This window comes from Schizosaccharomyces pombe, assembly GCF_000002945.2.
Source record: "Schizosaccharomyces pombe strain 972h- genome assembly, chromosome: II".
Taxonomy (NCBI): Eukaryota; Fungi; Ascomycota; class Schizosaccharomycetes; order Schizosaccharomycetales; family Schizosaccharomycetaceae; genus Schizosaccharomyces; species Schizosaccharomyces pombe.
In genome coordinates, this window is record NC_003423.3 from 1,274,220 (window position 1) to 1,296,516 (window position 22,297).

At 36.3% G+C, this 22,297-nt stretch overlaps 11 protein-coding genes and 12 long non-coding RNA genes across 23 annotated transcripts; 10 read left to right on the forward strand and 13 right to left on the reverse strand.

Annotated features, from left to right (window-relative positions):
- Positions 1-30: 30 nt before the first annotated feature.
- On the forward strand, positions 31-500 carry rps2501 (40S ribosomal protein eS25; the record flags this gene model as incomplete). The annotated part of the gene is made up of 3 exons (NM_001021424.3): positions 31-33; positions 84-324; positions 429-500. 3 exons carry the CDS (start codon positions 31-33, stop codon positions 449-451), a joined length of 267 nt encoding a protein of 88 aa, NP_595515.1. The 3' UTR covers positions 452-500.
- A 119-nt stretch (positions 501-619) lies between these two features.
- mad1 (mitotic spindle checkpoint protein Mad1) lies at positions 620-2,854 on the reverse strand. The gene is made up of 2 exons (NM_001021425.3): positions 2,729-2,854; positions 620-2,678 (listed from the first exon to the last, which is right to left on the reverse strand). The coding sequence occupies exons 1-2, from the start codon at positions 2,838-2,840 to the stop codon at positions 760-762; spliced, it is 2,031 nt and encodes a 676-aa protein (NP_595516.2). The 5' UTR covers positions 2,841-2,854; the 3' UTR covers positions 620-759.
- On the forward strand, positions 863-1,120 carry SPOM_SPNCRNA.5107. Its single transcript, NR_194463.1, has one exon. It is a non-coding gene; the product is annotated as a non-coding RNA (long non-coding RNA).
- On the forward strand, positions 1,230-3,240 carry SPOM_SPNCRNA.5108. The gene has a single exon (NR_194464.1). It is a non-coding gene; the product is annotated as a non-coding RNA (long non-coding RNA).
- A 389-nt stretch (positions 3,241-3,629) lies between these two features.
- On the reverse strand, positions 3,630-4,084 carry SPOM_SPNCRNA.5109. The gene has a single exon (NR_194465.1). It is a non-coding gene; the product is annotated as a non-coding RNA (long non-coding RNA).
- A 41-nt stretch (positions 4,085-4,125) lies between these two features.
- Positions 4,126-5,580, forward strand: ptp4 (phosphatidate cytidylyltransferase Ptp4). Its single transcript, NM_001021426.3, has 3 exons — positions 4,126-4,214; positions 4,252-4,490; positions 4,813-5,580. The coding sequence occupies exons 1-3, from the start codon at positions 4,139-4,141 to the stop codon at positions 5,152-5,154; spliced, it is 657 nt and encodes a 218-aa protein (NP_595517.1). The 5' UTR covers positions 4,126-4,138; the 3' UTR covers positions 5,155-5,580.
- prs5 (ribose-phosphate pyrophosphokinase Prs5) lies at positions 5,533-7,160 on the reverse strand. The gene is made up of 2 exons (NM_001021427.3): positions 7,024-7,160; positions 5,533-6,601 (listed from the first exon to the last, which is right to left on the reverse strand). The coding sequence occupies exons 1-2, from the start codon at positions 7,128-7,130 to the stop codon at positions 5,683-5,685; spliced, it is 1,026 nt and encodes a 341-aa protein (NP_595518.1). The 5' UTR covers positions 7,131-7,160; the 3' UTR covers positions 5,533-5,682.
- On the forward strand, positions 6,385-6,683 carry SPOM_SPNCRNA.5110. The gene has a single exon (NR_194466.1). It is a non-coding gene; the product is annotated as a non-coding RNA (long non-coding RNA).
- Positions 6,974-8,369, forward strand: SPOM_SPNCRNA.5111. Its single transcript, NR_194467.1, has one exon. It is a non-coding gene; the product is annotated as a non-coding RNA (long non-coding RNA).
- SPOM_SPNCRNA.1426 lies at positions 7,182-8,035 on the reverse strand. Its single transcript, NR_150308.1, has one exon. It is a non-coding gene; the product is annotated as a non-coding RNA, possible alternative UTR (long non-coding RNA).
- SPOM_SPNCRNA.5112 lies at positions 8,159-9,057 on the reverse strand. Its single transcript, NR_194468.1, has one exon. It is a non-coding gene; the product is annotated as a non-coding RNA (long non-coding RNA).
- gpi3 (pig-A family phosphatidylinositol N-acetylglucosaminyltransferase subunit Gpi3) lies at positions 8,208-10,106 on the forward strand (the record flags this gene model as incomplete). The annotated part of the gene is made up of 5 exons (NM_001021428.2): positions 8,208-8,631; positions 8,692-8,771; positions 8,827-9,104; positions 9,148-9,263; positions 9,307-10,106. The coding sequence occupies exons 1-5, from the start codon at positions 8,535-8,537 to the stop codon at positions 10,104-10,106; spliced, it is 1,371 nt and encodes a 456-aa protein (NP_595519.1). The 5' UTR covers positions 8,208-8,534.
- Positions 10,107-10,118: 12 nt separating this feature from the next.
- Positions 10,119-10,997, reverse strand: lsm1 (mRNA-decapping complex subunit Lsm1). Its single transcript, NM_001021429.3, has 4 exons — positions 10,802-10,997; positions 10,685-10,753; positions 10,521-10,636; positions 10,119-10,443 (listed from the first exon to the last, which is right to left on the reverse strand). The coding sequence occupies exons 1-4, from the start codon at positions 10,863-10,865 to the stop codon at positions 10,270-10,272; spliced, it is 423 nt and encodes a 140-aa protein (NP_595520.1). The 5' UTR covers positions 10,866-10,997; the 3' UTR covers positions 10,119-10,269.
- Positions 10,998-11,229: 232 nt separating this feature from the next.
- SPOM_SPNCRNA.5113 lies at positions 11,230-11,501 on the reverse strand. The gene has a single exon (NR_194469.1). It is a non-coding gene; the product is annotated as a non-coding RNA (long non-coding RNA).
- Positions 11,502-11,668: 167 nt separating this feature from the next.
- On the reverse strand, positions 11,669-12,315 carry SPOM_SPNCRNA.5114. Its single transcript, NR_194470.1, has one exon. It is a non-coding gene; the product is annotated as a non-coding RNA (long non-coding RNA).
- dpb4 (DNA polymerase epsilon subunit Dpb4) lies at positions 11,727-12,902 on the forward strand. Its single transcript, NM_001021430.3, has 3 exons — positions 11,727-12,096; positions 12,229-12,347; positions 12,386-12,902. The coding sequence occupies exons 1-3, from the start codon at positions 11,924-11,926 to the stop codon at positions 12,724-12,726; spliced, it is 633 nt and encodes a 210-aa protein (NP_595521.1). The 5' UTR covers positions 11,727-11,923; the 3' UTR covers positions 12,727-12,902.
- On the reverse strand, positions 12,427-12,737 carry SPOM_SPNCRNA.5115. Its single transcript, NR_194471.1, has one exon. It is a non-coding gene; the product is annotated as a non-coding RNA (long non-coding RNA).
- A 133-nt stretch (positions 12,903-13,035) lies between the features above and the next one.
- On the reverse strand, positions 13,036-13,839 carry SPOM_SPNCRNA.5116. The gene has a single exon (NR_194472.1). It is a non-coding gene; the product is annotated as a non-coding RNA (long non-coding RNA).
- apn2 (AP-endonuclease Apn2) lies at positions 13,170-15,875 on the forward strand. The gene is made up of 2 exons (NM_001021431.3): positions 13,170-13,979; positions 14,017-15,875. Exons 1-2 carry the CDS (start codon positions 13,187-13,189, stop codon positions 14,793-14,795), a joined length of 1,572 nt encoding a protein of 523 aa, NP_595522.1. The 5' UTR covers positions 13,170-13,186; the 3' UTR covers positions 14,796-15,875.
- slx8 (SUMO-targeted ubiquitin-protein ligase E3 Slx8) lies at positions 13,969-15,992 on the reverse strand. Its single transcript, NM_001021432.3, has one exon. The coding sequence runs from the start codon at positions 15,739-15,741 to the stop codon at positions 14,932-14,934; it is 810 nt and encodes a 269-aa protein (NP_595523.1). The 5' UTR covers positions 15,742-15,992; the 3' UTR covers positions 13,969-14,931.
- Positions 15,993-16,059: 67 nt separating this feature from the next.
- SPOM_SPNCRNA.5117 lies at positions 16,060-19,042 on the reverse strand. Its single transcript, NR_194473.1, has one exon. It is a non-coding gene; the product is annotated as a non-coding RNA (long non-coding RNA).
- dip2 (U3 snoRNA associated protein Dip2) lies at positions 16,299-19,216 on the forward strand. The gene has a single exon (NM_001021433.3). It carries the CDS (start codon positions 16,345-16,347, stop codon positions 19,111-19,113), a length of 2,769 nt encoding a protein of 922 aa, NP_595524.1. The 5' UTR covers positions 16,299-16,344; the 3' UTR covers positions 19,114-19,216.
- On the reverse strand, positions 19,141-21,807 carry pdi3 (disulfide isomerase Pdi3). Its single transcript, NM_001021434.3, has one exon. The coding sequence runs from the start codon at positions 21,661-21,663 to the stop codon at positions 19,483-19,485; it is 2,181 nt and encodes a 726-aa protein (NP_595525.1). The 5' UTR covers positions 21,664-21,807; the 3' UTR covers positions 19,141-19,482.
- Between the last annotated feature and the right edge of the window lie 490 nt (positions 21,808-22,297).

A 22,297-nucleotide genomic window follows, 5' to 3' on the forward strand; every position in this document is an offset into this window, starting at 1 on the left:
AAACTTGTTACAAACCAAACTTCATCAAAAATGGTAAGTGTGGATTATACCATTTGCATTGAGTACTAATTCCATATTATTAGGCACCTAAGAAGAAATGGTCTAAGGGTAAAGTGAAGGACAAGGCTCAACATGCCACTGTCTTCGACAAGAGCATCATTGACCGTATCAACAAGGAAGTTCCTGCCTTCAAGTTCATTTCTGTCTCGGTTCTTGTTGACCGTATGAAGATTAACGGCTCCCTTGCTCGTATCGCCATTCGTGATTTGGCCGAGCGTGGTGTCATTCAAAAAGTTGATCAACACTCCAAGCAAGCGATTTACAGTATGTTAAAGTTGATTGGATTCGAGACTTTTTAGTACATGTTAAGAAGTCTCTTTTCTGTGATTTACATTTCTTGATTTCTTTTTACTAACATTAATGTCTAGCTCGTGCGGCTGCTTCAGCTTAAATGACTTGAGAACGAAAAATAAATTTATTTTGAAGGTTGTATTCAACAATTTCTATTGTGCGTATGAATTCGTAAGATGATTAAAATGGTTTAGCAGTTTTGACTAGTTTGTAATGGTGAAATATATTTAGCGCTTAGGCCAGTACAAACTGTTTACAGTTTCATTGTATCGACATTGAAGGATATATTGATATTATTAGTTAAACAATCTATTTCATAAAAAAGTATTACTTTTCACATTTTGATTATGCGTATTTGTTAGTGTACATATTCATCGCCTGTAAGATGATGCTTAAGGCGTAAGTTAATCAATCATTTTTGTCAAGAAGCTCTAACGTTAGAGCCGCTAACATGCCTGGTATTGTTTTGCGTTCATCACACCAAAATCGTATAAGGCGCTCAAATTCGGGGCCTGATGGATTACCAACCAATTTCATGGTGCTGGATTCGCCATCAAATATAAAAGCGGTATTATCTTCACGAGAATATGTGGATGTAACACGAACACTCCCATTAGGCATAAAATCGAGCTTATATCCAAAAAGCGAAAAAACAGCTTCGCGAAATTCCAAAGACTTTACTGAAAAAATCTCCTTTAACCGTTGAATTCTCTTTTCTCTCTCGGCTACTTCTTTCTTTAAATCCAAGGCCTTTCTTTCAGCTATTTTAAATGATTGTATAGGTAGACAATCAACCTTTTTATCTTCCAAAAGAGCTTTCAAAGCTGAGTTCTCAGCATTCAGCATCTCCAATTGCGCAGCTTTAATCCTCTCATATTTCAAAGTAGGATTGGATCGATGCTGTAATACTCGACATGAGTTTATTTCAGTAACTTGTGCCAGTTCTTGACGTAAAGTTGCTATGGAGGATTCCAATGTAATAATCTGCTCCCTTAGAAAGGCTTCAATGTTGGTTTTCTCTTTAACTTGAAAAAGCAAATGCTGATTCTTACGATATAGCTCCGTTACGTAACCAGCATCTTTATGTTCGTTTTTCCTGCGTCTCTTTTGTAATGAGACCTCATCTGAAGTCTCATCTACATCAAGAGATACAGGCATACTTTCAAGCTTTAGCTTATATTCATCAACCAGCTTGACCAGACCTTCAATTCTTTCCAACTTCTTCATATCAGTATTTTTTTCACTCAAAATCGCCTCCTCATCATCATAGCTTTTAAGGTTTTCCCTTAAAAGGTCAATTTCTTGGGTTGCCAAAGATTTTTGTCTTTGTAGACGTCGGTTCTGCTCATGAAGTTCTTTAAGCTTTGTTTCAAGTTCGGTAATATGAGCGGCGTCTTTTTCATTTGCACCAAGCGGCTGGTTTGCAGGCTTATTAGACAATTGACTCTCTAAACTAGAAACGCGCTCTCCGAGATTAGCATTGGTATTCTGTAGAAACACGAGTTTGTTTGAAACAGCTTCAGGGGTTGGTAACTCGTTAGTAATTAAACTCTTCCAAGAATTTAATTCAGTTTGAATTTTTTCATTTTCGAGTTCAAGGGTAGCAACCTTATCCCTATATTCTTCAAAACGATAAAGTTTGGACTCCAAATCGTTTTTCTCTTCCTTGAGAATTTCAACATTCCTATTATTGGATGATAGCTTTTCAATTCGTTCTTCCTGCGCAGCTTTTAATTTTTCCAACTCGCTAATTTGAAGACGTTGCTCAGCATTTATTTTTTCCAGTTCAATAGAACTAGAAACCTGCTTGATGGACTCTTCCAATTGCTGATTATGAACTGAAAGCTCTTGTAATTGCTGCTCGGCAGCCGCAAGTTCCTTACACTTCGTTTCAAGCTGTTCGCGGGAATCCGCAAAGAGTTTTTCAAGGTTTGTAAGATTGGTATCCTTCATTTGCAAAGCTTGATTTGAGACCATTACTTCATGATTCTTTTCACTTAAAGCTTGATCATTCTTTTCTATCTGGGTTTTCAACTCTGCAATCTCTTTCCATTTTGCATCAAGTAGTTCATGGATCTTCACCTGAGTGGCTTCCTTTTCATTTCTTACTTCTTCTATTTCTTTTTGATAAGAAGTAGACTGCTCCTCCAGTTGCTTTTCAACTAGAGTTAGACGCAGCTGTAACGAATTCTTCTGTTCATGTTCTTCTGCAAGTTTTCTTTGCAACTCAATTTGTTCACGCTCAAATTCCAGTTCCTTCCGCTTTAAATCATTTTTTAGGTTTTCTAGTTGAAATTCTAAAGAAGCTAGTTTGGGATTTTTTGTTTCTACAGGGTGTCAGATCCATAAACAAACGTCAAATATAAGTTTCACATACCATTAGCAGAATTAACAGAAGGCTTCTTCAAATTTGGTTTCTTAACGCTTGTTGCTAGAAATCTAGGCAACTGTGAACGCGATTGGAACGGATCCCTAGGAGAATCCGCCATGGATGTAGTCGCTTGATACACTGTCAGCTTGGAGCTCATAGTGAGAAATTGATTTTTGGTATACCTCTTTAATATAATATTGACAATATGGAGGACAAATTGCATCTCAGTAATTTATTGAAATCAGGGAATTAAAGAAAGGTAGGACTGACTGCATATGCTCAAACAACATACTTGTTTAATGATATCTAAATTAATGGAACTTATTACTTTTTCTTTTTTTTTAAATCATAGACCTTGTTATTATTATATTATATATTTAATGTGTTGAATTCCTTAATCAATTTTCGATGCACGTGTGAACATAAAAGCTTTTAAGTCTTCTAGTTTTTTTATATTGATATTATTATTATTTATTTAAATTGCTAGACCAAATCGCGTACCCTAAGGAACTTACGTAGTCTTAACATAAATTATAATAGTTTTTTTTTTTTTTTTTTTTTTTTTTTTTAATAAAACTTCAATTTGAACAATTAACCAATAACTGAAAATAAACCTGATTTTGAGCAGACTTATTATTATTAAATAAAAATTATTACTTCTAGTTCATCAACTAAAGAATAATGGTTTTCGCATTTAATTTTCAAAATTGCTTGGCAATGATATAAGCTCTAAAATGGTTTCAGTTTCTTTTAGGAATTTTATTAGCATACATATTCAAGTTATCATTTTACTTTTTAATAGAAACTTTCGCGTACTTGAGAATTGTCTTTATATTTTCAATTAATTCTCCCATATTTGACAACAAAAAGCGAAACGTAAGAGCTCACAATAGCATCTAAAGTTTCGTAAAGTAGCGAAATCCACGTTGCGCTATTCTGAAGGTTCAGTGACTTATAAATGATTCTGCATTGGCTGTATGTCGATGCAGTTATTAATTCTCTTAATATATCATCTAAAGAATATTTACATCTAAAGCCATATAGTGTATAACCCATTCGTTTTGATACTGAGTCATCCTGCGAATCACTTTCAAAGCTATGCTATTCATCTAGGAAGTCGAGCTCTTATATTGGCAGTGATAAATAAATAAATTTTTTCCAACTGATGAAGGAAATAAATCGGTTTCTTTTGGGACTCTCAGGAAGTCATTCATTCTATTAATTTTGACTTTAGCTCATAATGTTTACGGAATAAGGAGGAATAGTGCAACGATAAAAAAATAGTGAGCTATATGCGAGAACATTCCTTGCCTCGCATATACCGATTCCTTGCATCACGGCCGGTATCGCTATTTTTTTTTTACCCATTAGAAATACCTTTAGATTGGAAAACACTACTGAGCGAATACTCATCCAATGTCGACTAAATTGACGTGGTCGCAATGGTCCAAAAAGCATGAAATTCCCCGTAAAGCACTCCATACTTCTATTGGTAAGTTGTTTTTATGACTTGGATTAACCGGGTCTAGGATTTTTTGCTCTATTACTTCAGGGATGTGGATACCACGCTGCTCAAATCATACCGGTTATAGAAATTGGATTCATACCTGCATTTACTGGAGATGTAATTCGTTTTAACTGGCCAGCTTTCAGCCGCCTTTACAATCGCGTTATTGGTCCTTTGATGCGAGAGTCCGAAAAAAATGCATGGAATGGTGTTATTTTTTATATGATCGGGGTATGGATTGTTTTAAAAGTTTTTCCAGAGGTAAGTAAAAGTCATTGTAATGTCTATCATTACTGTTATTATTCTTTAAGAAAAAGGAAGATATGGTTTTCCTTGTTCCAGGCGATCCGAAGGGTTTTGTTTTTTACTGGACATACTACTCTATAGAACCCATTTTTTCACGGAGAATGATTTTCTATTCTAAGTATTTGTCAGACCAAGCATATTGTTGTTGCATAGAGTTTAAGTTAGTATTTTTGATCATGATTACTCAAATCTACTTTGCCTTGCTTGATCTTTTCCTAACTTCACCTTCCTTCTTCTTTTACTTATATATTATGCCATAGTTACTAACTAAGTTCAGGAGATAGCAGTAATGAGTGTCCTTTTACTGTCATGGTGTGACACTACTGCCTCAACCGTTGGTCGAAAATGGGGCAAGTATACCCCGAAAATTGCCAAAAATAAGAGTTTGGCTGGAAGTTTGGGCGCATTCGTTTGTGGTGTTTTTTGTTGCTATGTGTACTGGGGCTTGTTTCGTACCGGTCCTGACAGCTTGGCCGCTCAAAGCAGAATTCCTTTCCCTTGGCTTTGCTTGATAAATGGATTTATTGGTGCCTTTGCAGAAGCTATGGATGTGTGGGGTCTTGACGATAACCTTGTAATTCCTGTCGTTTCTGCCTGTTTACTATATTTAATCATGTGATAACCATGTTCTTTTATACTGACATTCTTTTGTTTTTTCCATTCGTCCTTTCCCGACCACGTTTGAAAAATTATTGAATATAGTTATGTTTTGTTGATTCGCTCCTCCATTTATCACCATTTCTATTGTTCATCTTTTTTCCGTCTAACCAGTATGCGTACATACTGTTAAAATGTATAGAAATACCTACAAGCTTCATTACCCAGACAATTTTAGGCTTTTTGTATGAAACATGACGAAATCGTGCAATTAGACTGCCTATATAGTTTCTACATAGCTTGTACATATATAATGGTCGTGAAGAACCTTATATTTAGCAGTTTTACACTAGAGATTAGCTAAGTTGAAATTAGTTTTAGGAAATTAGCTTGATAATCATTTTGTCAACTCAAAGTAAATAATAATTATTTCCAATGTAACTGTCTAAAGTTAAAGTAAAGAAAAAGGACAATTGATAGTATCAAAAAAAATCGGATAGTCTTAAGCCAACTAGATCAAAACAAATTAAATAATATGAACAACGTACAGTTAAACCCAAACTTGATTGTGGTCATACAGTATTGAAATACTCTCACCATTGTGTATGCGACGAATTGCCTCCGCAAAGGTAGGAGCGACATCGATTATGTCAAAACATCCACTTGGTGTAATAGTTTGAGGAGCGGTGTTTGTAACAATAAGCTTGTCAATGCAAGAAAGTTTTACACGCTCAATAGCATCTCCTGATAAAACACAGTGAGTGACGAGAGCATAGATTTTGCTAGCTCCATGTTCTTTGACAAACTCTGCTGCTCGAACTAGTGTGTAAGCGGTATCAATAAGATCGTCGATGAGGATGGCGACTTTGTTTTGTACATCACCAACAAGCATCAAAGATGTTCCGTATTCATGTCGGCGATTCTTATGAATTAAAGCAAAGTCCAAACCCAGAGCATCAGCAATAGCAGTAGCACGTTTGGCACCACCAGCGTCGGGAGATACAATTACTGCGTTATGATAATTCGGGATATTAAGAGAAATGTAATGTTTAAGTAATGGTCGGCCAAAAAGATTGTCTACAGGGATGTCAAAAAAGCCCTGAAATTGGGGATCATGAAGATCCATTGTGATTATATGGTCAGCACCAGAGCACATAAGCAAATCAGCTACTAGCGTGCCGGATTGTGCAATCCATGGGTGATAACCAGTTTGCTTTTTGCATGGAACAACCGCATCTTGCAAGTCAGATAAAGGAGCACCGGAAAAGGAAAATTTTTGATCAGGTTGACGACTATATGGGAATACAGGAAGGACGGCGGTAACCTTTTTAGCAGATGCTGTTTTACAAGCAGAAATCATAATTAACAGTTCCATTAAATGGTCGTTTACCTGTCCAGATGCTGGACTAACAATATAAACGTCGCAACCACGAACGGACTGCTTAATTCTCACCGAAGTCTCGCCATTGCTGCAATAAATACACGTTAATATAATCAAATAGAAAAACATAGATAGATGTGATAAAGAGGTGGAATCAAAAATGGAATAAGAGTATGCATTCAAAGATGATGCTGCCAAATCTTTATCAGTCACTAAAAACATTAACTAAATAGAGACTAAGATCAAATAATTATGAATTAAACATAAAGTAAAAACCAATTAACAATTAATGGACTGAAAGTGCGAGTATAAAACTGTCAGTAGGGGCAAGCTACTCGACTATCTAAAATTTTTGATAGCTATCGACCCGTATCATGGTTGGGTAAAACGGCATACTTTCAGTAGTGACTTTAGCTTTTAAAGAAAATCATTATAAATAGAAGATTTATAGGCAACTCCAACCCTCCCAATTGCTACAAACTCTTCGAACACTCAAATGTACTTTCTTACCTAAACTTTGAAAGTTCAACCCGGCCTATATCAAGACAAAGATGTTCACAAATACTTTCTGTAAGCTTGGGATGCGATTCTGTACCAAAAACAACCAAATTTTTCATTGTTCTGTTTTAGGTGAAACAACCTTGTTCAGGTTAAATAGCTCTTCCAAACTCATCGAAAAAACCTCTGTTTGGTATGTCCGGGGAAAAGCCTCGGCAACCACAACTTGGGATAGTAGGTTAAAAAAAGGCGCTGGAATGTTTTAGTTTAAAAAAATAAAACTTTTTTAAACTTAAGAACCATCCCTACAATTTTTGATCAGATCAGGAGTGGTCTTAATGACTTCGACTTGATCGTCCAAATTTAGCTTCCTTTTGCAGCTATTTCGCTTGATTTTCGACATCAGCAAGTAGATTTAATTAATATGATAGGTGTAATTTGTAACTTCTATTTTAAGAAGATTTGAATAACCAACGTTGATATTACGGTCAATAAGAAGTCCAAACAAGTTCATATTGAGGAGGACAGCATAAGCACACTTAGCTAGGCGTCAAATTTGTAAAATTCACGAAAATAAATAATATCCGTACAATCTCCATCTTGGTCTGTGTTCGCCTTTATGGTAATCAGGTTTACAAGATTCACACATCAAAAAAATACCACATTTAAGGTGTTTTTCTTTTTGACAGGATTACCTGTTTCAAAAGAAGTGGATATATGCTCAATGTGAAATGGAGAAAATGGTCTTGAATCATTGTTGAATAGATTGGTGCAGATTGATTTTAATACTGTAAACTGTCGTAAACTACTGTTTCATCCAATTGTCTTCACCTATAGAATTATTTTTTTTTTTAAAAAAAAAGCAACTAAGGGCTGCAGAACGATTTTGACAACTCAAGCACTTCAAGCGATACTTCCTCCTTCTCAACATTAAATAGCTTGGCAAATATTTGTGAGAATAATTTGCCGTAAAGCAGCCTCTCTCAAAGTCTTATTTAAAGTAAACTTAGGGTGTTCTTATACGTTAAAGAATTGTTAAATCCTACTCTGTTTACTTCTTTGATGTCAGAACACGATTTTAAGTCATTGCTTTTCATAGAAATTAATATGTTTATTATTTAACTTTCAAAACACTTCTGTACCTCAATTGACTGTGAAAGGCTGATTTCATTTGGGACTAATTTTGTTGTTCTTACACTCACCCAAATTTCTAATAATATGCCATTGAAGAGTAAACAACTCCCAAAGTAGATTAAAAAAAACCAAAAATTTCTTTGAATGAATAAAAAAGTTTAAAATTCATCTAAAATGGGATACAGGGTCGCGTATGTTTTGAAATGCAACTTTCACAATCAATATTGTTTGTTAAGGAGATTTTCTTAGTACAAAATGAAGCCTATAGCATTTTTTATTTTTTAACATTCTTATGATAATATACTGGCTTCAATAAGCTTCTATAAATCACCTTTTCTCTTAGATTGAAATCCCAACGTTCAATAGATTGCTAACTTTGTATGCTTAGAATGGTATCAGACTTCTTCTTTCCTCAACCTGGGGGGATTGAAAGCCATATTTTTCAGCTTTCTCAAAGATTGATTGATTTAGGGCATAAAGTAATTGGTATGCGTTTAGCCTTATGATAATGTCAACTTGTACATGCTCTAACATGCATTATATTAGTTATCACACATGCTTATAAGGATCGAGTTGGCGTCAGATACTTAACTAATGGGCTAACCGTTTACTACGTGCCGTTACATGTAAGTTTTTAATTGAAATTTTGATCGCGCATAGCGTTGAAACTAAACAATGCAGACTGTGTATCGTGAAACAACATTTCCTTCCTTTTTTTCCTTTTTTCCAATTTTCCGCAATATAGTCATTAGAGAAAATATCGAAATAGTCCACGGTCATGGCAGTTTATCCTTTCTATGCCATGATGCTATTCTGCATGCTCGTACAATGGGCTTGAAAACTTGTTTTACCGACCACTCTTTGTTTGGTTTTGCAGATGCTGGCAGCATCGTTACAAATAAGTTATTAAAATTTACGATGAGCGATGTAAATCATGTTATTTGTGTCTCTCACACTTGGTAAGTATCTCATGAGCAAGTATTTAAATTATTAACTAAGAAGCCGCGAAAATACGGTGCTTCGTGCAGTTCTAAATCCAAAAAGAGTATCCGTGATTCCCAATGCCTTAGTAGCGGAAAACTTTCAGCCAGACCCATCTAAAGCTTCAAAAGATTTCTGTGAGTTTTTTCGTTTATTAAGGAAAAAATCTAACATTTTTAGTAACCATAGTAGTAATCTCAAGGCTTTACTATAACAAAGGCATTGATCTTTTAATCGCAGTTATACCCAGAATTTGTGCGCAACACCCTAAAGTACGATTTGTTATTGCTGGCGACGGACCCAAGTCAATCGATTTGGAACAAATGCGAGAAAAGTATATGTTACAGGATCGCGTTGAAATGCTTGGTTCTGTAAGACATGATCAAGTTCGTGATGTGATGGTCAGGGGTCATATTTATTTACATCCTAGTTTGACCGAAGCTTTCGGCACTGTTTTAGTTGAAGCCGCAAGCTGTGGTCTTTATGTGATTTCTACAAAAGTGGGAGGTGTTCCTGAAGTCTTGCCTTCCCACATGACACGATTCGCCCGTCCTGAAGAGGATGATTTAGCTGATACACTTTCGAGTGTTATTACTGATTATCTTGACCATAAAATCAAAACCGAAACTTTCCATGAGGAGGTTAAGCAAATGTACTCGTGGATAGATGTCGCGGAAAGGACAGAAAAGGTTTACGACAGTATATGTTCAGAGAATAATCTTAGACTAATAGACCGTCTAAAGCTTTATTACGGATGTGGGCAATGGGCTGGTAAGCTATTTTGTTTACTCATAGCTATAGATTATCTTGTAATGGTTTTACTAGAATGGATTTGGCCAGCATCTGATATTGACCCAGCGGTTGACCGCGTATCCTCTACTTTCAAAATTTCTAAGCAGAACTTTGACGAATCTCTGGTATTAACGGACCCCAAAAAAAAGACAAAGATAAAAACTGCATGTTTAAAAGATGCACAATGATTACTAAACTTTGAACGAACGGTAATGGGATTATGACGATTCATGTCTTAAAAATTACATTACATCCATTTAAAAGGGGAATAAACAGCGGTCGAGATAGCTTTCTATCGTGACTGTAAACAAACGGTATAGCAATATTGTGATAAATTTGTTCAACCGTTGTCTAATACAAATCATCATGTCCGCCGTCAACACTAAAGCCTACAGAATGAAGGTACTTGCCCTTCTCACGTATATTTTTCTTCTTCTCTTCTTCATGAAGCTTCGCCAAAGGATACAGTTCTTCAGCAGGCATACGTCGCAATTGTTTGACTGCATCATACTCCTTATCCAAATCCTTTTCGAAATATTTAGCCCACGTTCAAAGAAATTTATAAAGATGCTCGAATATTTTATGTTACAAACGAAACTTACCAATTCACCTAAAAGCACGACGTTCTCGCCCCGAACAATATACACACCTCTGTCTATGTCCCCGTACATATCATCCACATAGATCCTCTCAATCGTGTATTGCAACATTAAATTTGCTACACAGTTAGTAAACTCACTTATGCGCCTATTCACGCAAACCATACCAAATTGATCAAAGGACCTTAAAATTCCAATCAGTTTTTTTCCATCTCGTAAAACAACAATCACTTTTCCTAAAAGGTAAAGTTAGATCAAGGAAAACATTGGAAAAAACACCGTACTGTCTACGTAGTCAACAAGTGACCCAGAAGTTGTGAATGGGATAATCTGTGTAGCTTGATTCATTCAGCTATTATTTGGATGTAGCATAAACTAATAATTTAATTTAGATTTAACTTTCTATTTCTTTTATAAACGCCTGATGACTTTATTTGAGTGTTTTCCTTAAAAAACGAGTTCGAGGAGATGGTTAGAAGCAAGTGCTCTGAGGTCGTCAAATCTGGAATCCTAAATTCTCCCTGTTTAACCCTAAAAGTGCTTCTGAAGTTTAAATGTTATTCGTTTGTTATGTTTTTTTGCTAATTGTAAATTAAATTATTTGGTTTTTCCATTTCTAAACTTGCCCATCATTGAATGTTGTAATCTGACTTTCTAGTTATAAAGGGAAGTCGGTCTTCACAAAAATTAAAGAACAAAAACATGTATATTTTTGATCACAGATTGTAAAAAGGGAATCTAATTATACTCAAGCTACCTAACAATTTTTCAGCATCATAAGCGGATTAGTTCATTGAAAGGCTCAACATTTTGCGAAGAACAGAAATAAATAATTTGATGATTTTTATCAATTCCAAAATCGAACTTGTAAAAATGTTGCCAATCCCATTTGTAATATCCCTATTCTGAGCTATTTCGACTGAGAAGAGATTGCCTATTATTCTCTTAGAACGTTCATTGAACGTTTTTGGAGTGTTCTGAAAAAAGATAATAAATTTAGTTGTTTTTATCTATTAATTACAATCAAAAATCGAGCCTTTAATAATGTATTGTATGGTTATCAAAAAGCTTTATTTATTTCTAACAACGCTAAAAAACTTTTTTTTTTACTCATTTAATATAAACAAAACAGTACAACTATTTAGTTTTAAGAAATTTGATAGCATTTCTACAAATGTTTCAACTCTAAGGCTCTCTCGGATTCTGCTCATAACGCACAGATAGTGTTTAGTGAAAATTGACAGAAATAGGCGACTCAGTGAATTTATTATACATTAATTAGCTAAAAAGAAGCAACCGCCTTTCTCTGTGATTATCGTTTGGTGACCATAGGATGATATTTGGATTGGATTTATAAAAGACTTGTATACAGCGTTTGTAAAAGATCTAGCGGCTGGAAAATCAATATGAATCAAGATAAATCGAAAGAAACTTCCGAATTGGATGATCTGGCGCTTCCTCGATCGATCATTATGCGATTAGTCAAAGGTGTCTTACCTGAAAAGAGTCTTGTACAAAAAGAAGCTCTCAAGGCTATGATCAATTCAGCAACTCTTTTTGTTAGTTTTCTAACATCCGCGTATGTAATCTATATAACTATATAACCATATTGAAGGGCTTGTATGATGAAAGAATTTATTATATAATTGCCAATTTTATTTTCTTCTGGAAACACTTTGTATATGAATGAATAAAGACTAACGTTACTTAGTTCTGGGGAAATTGCTACGAATAATAACAGAAAAATTCTTATGCCTCAAGACGTTTTGAATGCGCTCGATGAAATTGAGTATCCAGAATTCTCTAAAACGTTAAAAAAACATCTCGAAGGTATGTTTCTTACTCTGTACTTCTTCTAACTATTAAAGCATATGAGCTTGCCTTGAAAGAAAAACGATTGAAACTCCCTAACGTATCAGATGTTGATAACAGAAAGAAAGCCAAAATAGACGCGCATGACACTACTCCTCTAGATGAAGAAAAAGACGAATTAGAAGAAGAACGAATTGCGGAGGATATAGCACAAAATGAAGTTGAGCAAAATATTGATGATGTGGAGGACCTCGAAGAAGTGAATGATACATTAGACGCAAACGCAGAATCTCCTCAAATAGAAACCATTCATCTTACAGATGCTACGGGAAACCCAATTGAAGATAGCTCTGAATCCGACTCAGAAGAATCTCTTCAACTTAATGATTCTTCGTAATTACTGTTGGTTAAATGTATATGAAGATTGTCAATAGTCCTAACTTACATGGAGAGCTAATCATATTTTTTTACACGAAAAACTAAACCTTCTTTATTTTTTAATGGATTTTTTGGATACCTGTTAATACCCCAATTTACATCCTTGTATCCAAACATAGCTTTTTTAAACAGCAGTTTGAGATAATGTCTTTCTAGCACAACATGTATACTCGTTTAATGACATATATTTAGAAAGAATCATTAGATTGTTTACAGTTGTAACTCAATATTAGTCAATCTAGAATTTTTTTGAAAATCAACATTCAATAGGGAGAAGGTCGAAAAGAAAAGAAAAAGTTCATTCTCGAATTAAACAAATGCATTTTATTTTCCATCAGATTAACTTATGTCAACAATTGTAAATTCAAAAGTCTGTCGCCTTTACCTTCGCACACTTTCTCTACGTAAAAATTATAAGAATGCGAATTCTAAGTTGGAATGTGAACGGTATACAGAATCCATTCAATTATTTTCCATGGAATAAAAAAAATTCCTACAAAGAGATATTTCAAGAGTTACAGGCTGATGTAATATGTGTTCAAGAATTGAAAATGCAGAAAGACAGCTTTCCTCAACAATATGCAGTTGTTGAGGGATTCGACAGTTATTTTACATTTCCTAAGATCAGAAAAGGCTATAGTGGGGTTGGATTTTATGTAAAAAAAGATGTTGCTATTCCAGTGAAAGCAGAAGAGGGAATTACTGGCATCCTGCCAGTACGAGGACAAAAATATTCATATTCAGAAGCACCGGAGCATGAAAAGATAGGATTTTTCCCAAAAGACATTGACAGAAAAACTGCTAATTGGATTGATAGTGAAGGAAGGTGTATATTATTAGATTTTCAGATGTTCATCCTAATCGGTGTTTACTGTCCAGTAAACTCTGGAGAAAATAGACTAGAATATCGACGGGCCTTTTATAAAGCCTTACGAGAAAGAATTGAAAGATTGATAAAGGAAGGAAATCGAAAAATCATTCTCGTTGGGGATGTGAATATTTTGTGTAATCCTATTGACACTGCTGATCAAAAAGACATTATTCGAGAGAGTCTTATTCCAAGCATCATGGAATCAAGACAATGGATACGTGATTTATTACTACCAAGCAGGTTGGGACTACTGTTGGACATTGGCCGTATTCAACATCCTACTCGGAAAGGAATGTTTACATGTTGGAATACAAGACTTAATACAAGGCCCACAAATTATGGTAAGTTCTGAATTGTTATTTTTTTTACAATGGATAGGTACGAGAATTGATTACACTTTGGCAACACCCGATTTATTACCTTGGGTTCAAGATGCAGATATTATGGCTGAGGTCATGGGTTCAGATCATTGCCCCGTATATTTAGATTTAAAAGAAGAATATGAAGGAAAAAAGTTGTCCAACTTTCTAAGTCACTCAAAAGAACCACCTTTACTATCAACGGCGCATCATTCAGCCTATCGGCCATCAAAAAATATTCATTCAATGTTCCAACATTTCAATTCGATGAAAAAGAATAAAAACAACTCACCCACTCAGAGCGAAAACGTATCTGCTTCTGCGTCCAGCGGCTCCTCACCAACTGTTTCTCGTGCAAACTCTGTCATAGACGTCGATGCCTACCCACCGGAAAAGAGAAGACGAAAAGAACAATCGAAGCTTCTTTCATTTTTTGCGAAGCAAAAGGAAGAGAAAGAAGAAACCAATAAAACAGAAGACGTTTCGATTGAGGTCCTTGATAACAATAATGAATCTGACATAGGGTTGACAGTAAAAAAAAAAGTAGAAAACGGGAACGCCTGGAAGCAAATATTCAGTGAACGAGCTCCTCCACTTTGTGAGGGTCACAAGGAACCTTGCAAGTATTTGACAGTGAGGAAGCCGGGAATCAATTACGGGCGGAAGTTTTGGATTTGTGCCAGACCGGTTGGTGAACTGATTAAAAACTCAAATGCAGTTTCTGAGGAAGATACTCAACCGTTCCAATGCAGGTTCTTTATCTGGGACTCAGATTGGAGAGCAAATTCAAAGGACTGAAAATTTGTAATGACTAGCATAACTTGCTCTTAATCAATTCTCAATTTTGATGTGTATAAACCGCAAAAAGCATTGAGCAGTGCATCACACATCTTTCATTAACATTCTTAATATGTATATACGGAATTTTGTACGGTTAAGATTTCTTTTTTTGAGATCCGAGCATCATTTCCAAACATATAACTTTGTTTGGATGTACTTTTCTTCTGCACACCGGACATTTTTGTGTGGCAGCCGTTGTACCTAAAGCACTTAGTATACAAAAATTGCAAAATATATGCCCACAGGGAGTACAAGATAGGTTTTCCGGACTATCCAGACAAATTACACACTTATAATCAGCTAGTCGTTGTGAAGATGGAACAACCTGTTTTTTGCTAGGTTCTTCTTTTTCAATTTCGGCGTTGGTGGTCGATGGGTTCTTTCCCTGTTCAAATTTTTGTTTTCTTGGATCATAGGAAGTCTCATCAGTTAAATCAATCATATCGCTTATAGTAGTAGGTTGCGCGTGAATACTATTAACATTTGTTAAACTGTTTTCAACGGAAGCTGGATGATTGTTGTAGGTGAATCTTTGATTTATGTCATCAGCATCATTCTGAAAATTAATGTCTTCCAAGTCGAATACTTCACTTTCCACATCTATGTTTAAATCAGAGGTTTCAACAGGTAGTGTTTCTTCTTGTGCTAGCTCCGAAGCAACCTCTCTTAGCGACCTTGGTGCACGATTCAGTGGTAAAGACTCATTCTCAGAGGTAGTGCCTGAAGGATAGTCTGTTGCATCTTCTGAAACCGGAAATCCGTTTCCTGGCGAATTCTCTACTGGAGAAGAACGTCTCCTATTTATTGCTGCATTTCCAGCTGCGACTCTAGCGGATTGAGATGGGATATTGTATGGTGCAGATAAGTTTCTAACGTTGGTATCTCTCTTATGTGCGGGTGGCATTTTTTTGCCAATTGGTCCTGAAATTCGAAAATAGTTTATAGATTATTGATTAATGGGCTAATATTAGGATAATTTTGATCGTATCCTAATCGATTGTCAAATGCTTTTCAGGCTTGCTAGAATAATAAAAGAGAATTGTGTTAACGTCAATATACGCAAACAGCAATTATTTTGGCAACTTGCCAACAAGTTTAAAATTAAATTTAGTAGACCTATGATTTTTGAAGTCTACATGGAAAAATTGGCTCACTACCACAATGTTGTAAGATGCTAGTCTAATTAATATTTATGACCTTTTTCATGAGCACATTCAATAGCGCAAGCGGTATTTCAAATAAGAAAAGAGAACAGAAAAGCTGGTAAAACTTAATTGTGTATCAATAATCTTTTCAATGCAGTTCATTAAACTGCGCAACCGACATTATTATGAGTATTCCATAAACTATGCAAAAATGTATTATGGAGTGCATTAAGGAATGCTAAAATAAAAAAACGATAACAATGTATATCGCTATTTCTTTTCCAAATTGTTGAATATTAGAGGAGTGTATATACTTAGCATCAACCAACGCCTTTTTTTTAATCTAGGTCTGGGTAGACGCAATGGTCAAAAGCTATACGCGGTACGAACCAACCGAATTTTTTGGTGTCATTGCGTCTTCGGGATGTAATATTCTCGGTCAACCCTCTTCGTCTGCTAAATCTGTAGGCAGAGCCATTGTTGGCGGTCTTGAGTCTGTTTTGGAATGGGATTTAAAGACTGGGCAATTACTATCAAAATGGAAGGATTCTGATTGTTCGGCAAAAGTTACTTGTATTGCAAACTTTGATGAAATGTACGCTGTGGGCTATGCAGATGGTTCTATACGTCTTTGGAAAGATGGAGAGCTCTTAATAACTCTTAATGGTCATAAAAGTGCTGTTACTACCATGGATTTTGATAAAATGGGCACAAGATTGGCCAGTGGAAGCATGGATACCGACATTATTGTATGGGATATTGTAGCTGAAACCGGCTTGTTTAGACTACGTGGACACAAGGACCAAATTACCAAGCTTTTGTTCATTACACCTCCTTCGAAGAATACAGCTGAAGAAACAGTGGTGGACACAGATATTGATTCCGGCGACATGGACGTTGACAGTAAATCGTCTGATTCGTTTCTTTTGTCTGTTGGCAAAGATTCTTTTATGAAGCTTTGGGATTTGTCTATTCAGCATTGCGTTGAGACTCATGTCGACCACCAAGGCGAAATTTGGGCTATGTGTGTTTCACCAGACGCCAAACGGTGCCTCACTGCTGGTACCGGTTCTGATGTTAAAGTTTGGGAAATCAGTTTTCCAGATGACAATAATTTCACTCCAACTACTAAAGCATTTCAGCAATTAGGTACCTTTACCCGTCAAAGCCGTGACCGTCCCATCACCTTGGCTTACGACGTTTCAAACCGTTATGTTGTATTCCAAGCTCATGACCGTCTTCTGGAGGTTTTTCGCCTTCGATCAAGTGCGGAGCTCGAAAAGATTCTGAATCGACGACGCCGTCGTAAAAAGTCTGAGGACGTTTCGATCACGTTAAAAGACGAATATGAACCTTTTGCTCTAATTCGAACCACTGCTCGTGCTTCGTCTGTAGCTTGGATACCAGGAAATCGTACACCTACGTTGGTAACATCTCTTCAAAATAACTCAATTGAAGTTTACGCTTTGGATGTCAAATCTGAAGGTTCTGCTGCACCATTAACTGAACGGGCTTCGCGTATAAGTGCCATTGAAATTCCTGGTCATCGTGCTGACGTTCGTACCTTGGCTTTGTCCGCTAATCACGATGTGATTTTAAGCGGTGCTAACGGCTCTTTGAAGCTTTGGAACAAGAAAACCACATCTTGTATCCGTACAATCGAATGTGGTTATGTACTTGCTGCTAGCTTTATAAATAACGACAAGTGTATCGTATCCGCTTACAAATCAGGAGAACTTGAAGTCTATGACATTGCTAGCTCTTCTCTTATCGAACGTATCCAAGCTCACGATGGCGCGATTTGGGATTTAGCGGTTGGTCACGATGGCACTTACTTCGCGACTGCCTCTGCCGATCACACAGTCAAACTCTGGTCTCTAAAATCGTCTTTTGATTTCGTACCAGGTACCACTAGAAAAGTCACCACGTTGAAATTAGAGCAAACACGACAAATAGATTTCACAGACGATGTCCTTGCGGTTAAAATTTCACCTGATGGTCGTTTCGTTGCTGCTTCACTATTAGATAATACCGTCAAGGTATACTATTTGGATTCGTTGAAATTCTTTTTAAATCTTTATGGTCATAAGCTTCCAGTTCTCTCTATGGATATTTCTTATGACTCAAAGTTGCTGGTTACTTGCAGTGCCGACAAGAATGTCAAAATATGGGGTCTTGATTTTGGCGATTGCCACAAGTCTATATTTGCACATCAAGATTCTATTATGGAAGTCACATTTCAACCAGATACTTACAACTTTTTTACTTGTTCAAAAGATCGAGAAGTTCGTTATTGGGACGGTAAATCATTTGATCTAATTTTAAAACTTCGCGGTCATCACTCTGAAGTCTGGGCATTAGCTGTTGGTCCAACTTTTGTTGTTTCTGGCTCCCATGACCATTCAATACGTTTATGGGAACAAGGTGACGATTTGGTATTTCTAGAAGAAGAACGGGAACGTGAGCTTGAGGAGCAATATGAGTCAACGCTTGTTTCATCTTATGAAAATGCTGAAGCCGACGGAGAGGTTAAAGACGGAGACGTGGCAGCTGTCACGAAGCAAACAATTGAAAGCTTAAAAGACGGAGAAAAGATCTTAGAAGCTATTACAATAGGTATAGAGGATTTGGATCAAGAAATTCAGTACAGACTTGATCTGCTTAAGAGCCCTGGTAAAGCCCGTGGACCGAGAAATCCGATATTAGCCCATTTAGGTGTTTCAGCTGAGGAGTACGTTTTGAATACTTTCAAAAAAATTCGTAGTAGCCACTTAGATGACGCTCTTCTCGTGCTTCCTTTTGAGCACGTCTTATCCCTTTTTCGATTTATTGATATTTGGGCTAGTAGAAAATGGTCAATTCCTCTCGTTTCTCGTATAATCTTTTTTTTACTCAGAACGTATCACCGACAGTTGACAACTACAGTTAAAATGCGTCCATTACTAAACAATATTCGTAGTAGTTTGAGGGGGTCACTACAGGAGGAGCGTTCTCTCATCGGCTACAATGCTGCTGGTCTTTCTTATTTAAGACATGAATGGGAGCTTACTCATAATACTTCATTAGAAGATATTGATAGTACTTCCTTAGAAGTGGATGGAAAGAAACGAGCCTTTTCCAACATTGTTTAAAGTTCTTAATCCTTGGGTAAAAATATTTGGATAGAGAAGTTTATTTTGTATTAAATTGGGATTTTTGGTGGTAAATAAAAATGTTTTATTATAATATTTGAAATATGCTTTTAATGCTAGAAGAATTCTATTAAAACTCATTTCCTTTTACGAAGTAAGTAACGTAACTAATTGAATATAATCAACTTTAATTCATAAAGTAAAATTGGACTGAAAAAACTTTTCAATGATCAACGAAACGGAATAGAAGCAACATTTATGGCATATTTCCTAGTAATTAACGATATCACAGTAAATGACGCATAAAACCAATAAATTATTTAATCGGAGATGATGAACGATGAAGTGAGAGGTAAAAGATAAACAGATTTAATCAAACTTTCCACTGTTTCCAGTGCTTCTCATAGAAACAGGAAGGATTGGGGTGGAATGTCTACGACGTTGAAGAGTTCTAGCTCTTCTTCCGCTAAAGTACCACACTAATATTCCAACGGTAACAATCCCCAAGACCATATACAGAACACGAATATTCAATCCATATGATTCCAAATATTCGACACCAAGATTCTTCTTTAGAATTTTAAATTTCAAATGGTCGGGATCGGTTTCAACCTGCTTAATAATGTCAAATACAGTATCCTTTTCAATAGAAATAGGAGTTCCCTTAGCGGTTTCATCCCAATAAATATCTTGAGCAGCATTATACACAATCACACGTGGCCCAGTTGCTTCAATATCAATGTCAAACTTACGCAACCACTGAGCCCAGAATTTACCATTCACCCATGCAAATCTAGTAGGAGATGGCTTGCCATTTACATGAAAATTCTTTGCAGCTTCTATTGCCTCTAAGTCATTTTTCTCTTCAGCCTCGTTTACTAAAGAGTTCTTTTTGTCAGTTTCTTTTTGCCAGTTTGACTGGTAAGTACGGCCTTCTTCATCTAAAAATTCGGTAGCAATCTTTTGAGCAGTACGCTTAGTTTCATCAAAGTCATCTAACTCAGGATTTAACAAGAACAGCACGACACTTTCATCGTTGAAAATTTCTTTGGAATTGGATGTACGAAGTTCAGGAAGAACAGGAAGCCAATTGTTTTTCATCCAACCAAGTATTCTTCTATAGTCCTTGTTGTCCTGTGCCATTTTAGCCGGATAATAACTAGCTATGCCATCACGAACAACAATGAGCTTGGGGAAGGAAACAACGCGATATTTCTTGGCAATTTGCTGTGAGGTAGTAAGATACAAGTTAGCATGTCCTAAAAGCTGGATTCCAGTTTTACGAATGATATTCAAATATTCGGCACTATCGTCATCGTAAAAGTACAAGAAAAAGACATCACCGTTCTTTTCGGCGTTAACAGTATCCAGTAGTTCTACCTCGCGAATCTCAAAGTTTGCAGCTTCCTCTGCAAAGCTAACTAAATCACCCTCATTGGGAAGTCCGACATACTCCACAAAAGCTTCTTCCTTAAAGAAAAGGAATGTTGGGAAGTATTGAATACTGTATTGCTTGCAAGCACGTTTTGAAACAGCACAGTTAATATGTGCGACATTAAGTTTACCACGCATACGGTTAGCCATGGCATACCAAGCAGTGGAGACGTCGTCGCAATCATCGCATTCGGAAGAATAAAATTGGATAAACCAACCTTCCTTATCGGTCAACGCAGCATCAATATCAGCATCAAGTGCTAGGGCTTTGGAAGTACCTGTTGGGTTGATGGACTTTTTCGATTCCTCAGTTTCTTCAGTGTTTTCCTTTTCTTCCTTCTCCTTAGGAAAGCTTGGAGCGGTCTGGATCGAAAATTCAGCGTCCTGAACCTTGGAAGCTGCGGATTTGGGATCTACGGAGGCGGATACGGAGGTGACAGGAAGAGAGGAGGTAGAAGCAACCTTAGATACGCTGCTGAGGGTGGCTTTTTTTGATGCCACAGAAGTAGGAGAAGATGTAAGCTTTTTGGAAGCCTTAGTAACGCTCGAGCCACTAAATTCAGAAGCAGATGCACTTTTGGACATGGCAGTAGAAGCTAATGAAAGAGAAGAGACGGAAGTGGAGAGAGCGGGTTGGATAGAGGCGACTTCTTCTGTATCTTCGTCTGTCAACACATCCTCATCGGATGGGATATCAGGATCAGTATCAGGGTTCAAATGGGTCTCTACAAAGTCTAATAAAGAAGCCTCGCTGGTGGAAGCGCCAAAAGGAACTTCTTCGACGATTTCACCATTCTGATATAGATAGAGAGTGGGAACAGCACGAATATTCGCGCAAGAAGAAAGCTCTTTGGAGCAATCAACTTCACCAAAGTGAAAGTTAGAGCCTTCAACTTGTTCTTTTGCCTTCTCAACCATGTTATCCCACATTGGGCCCAATCTTTTACAGGCACCACAGCTTGGCAAATAATACTTTATAAACCAAGTTCCCTTCGAGACTTCCGACTCCAAATCATTGTCAGTAAGTGGAACTCCCGAAACGAGGGTTTGAACCATCGTTATAAAGGCTACAACCCACGAAATACGCATTACAGAACCAAAGGTGTTTGACCGCATTGTTTGATGTAAAAAGCCAAACTTCACGTTTCTACTGTATTGTATATCTATAACTTTTAAATAAGTGAACTTGTATCACTACAAGATTGTTAAAGAATTTTCTTCTTCAGTGAGTTCGTGTTAACGTAATATTTGGTTCTTGGTAAGGTAAGCACATGCTCTTTGTTACTAAATGAATGAAATCAATGCGGCGAAATACCTTAATATTACAATAAATACGTGGTATTATTATAAAATATAATACCATAAAAATAACTATATTAAGAAACTTGATATAAGAATGTAGAAAATACTCTTTGTCTGAAATTTCTTTTTTTAATGAAATGAGTTGAAAGACGCACGGAATAAAATTTTTTAATTTACAGTAAAGATGTACTAAATTTAAGAAATTCATCGGAAAAACCAGCACCATCGAGTCGAGGACGAAAATCTTAAGGAACCAGGAATTATCACGAACACCAACTACAAAACAATAAGCTTAATGGGAATGCACCAATATTCACTTTGAAGTATTTACTGCTAATAATATGTTGATTTGAATGTTGCTAACTTGCATTCATATTACTTCTCGTTGCGGTCATTAGTACATCACAAAATTGTTAGCGTATTCAAGCTCACTTCAGCTGAAGCGAAC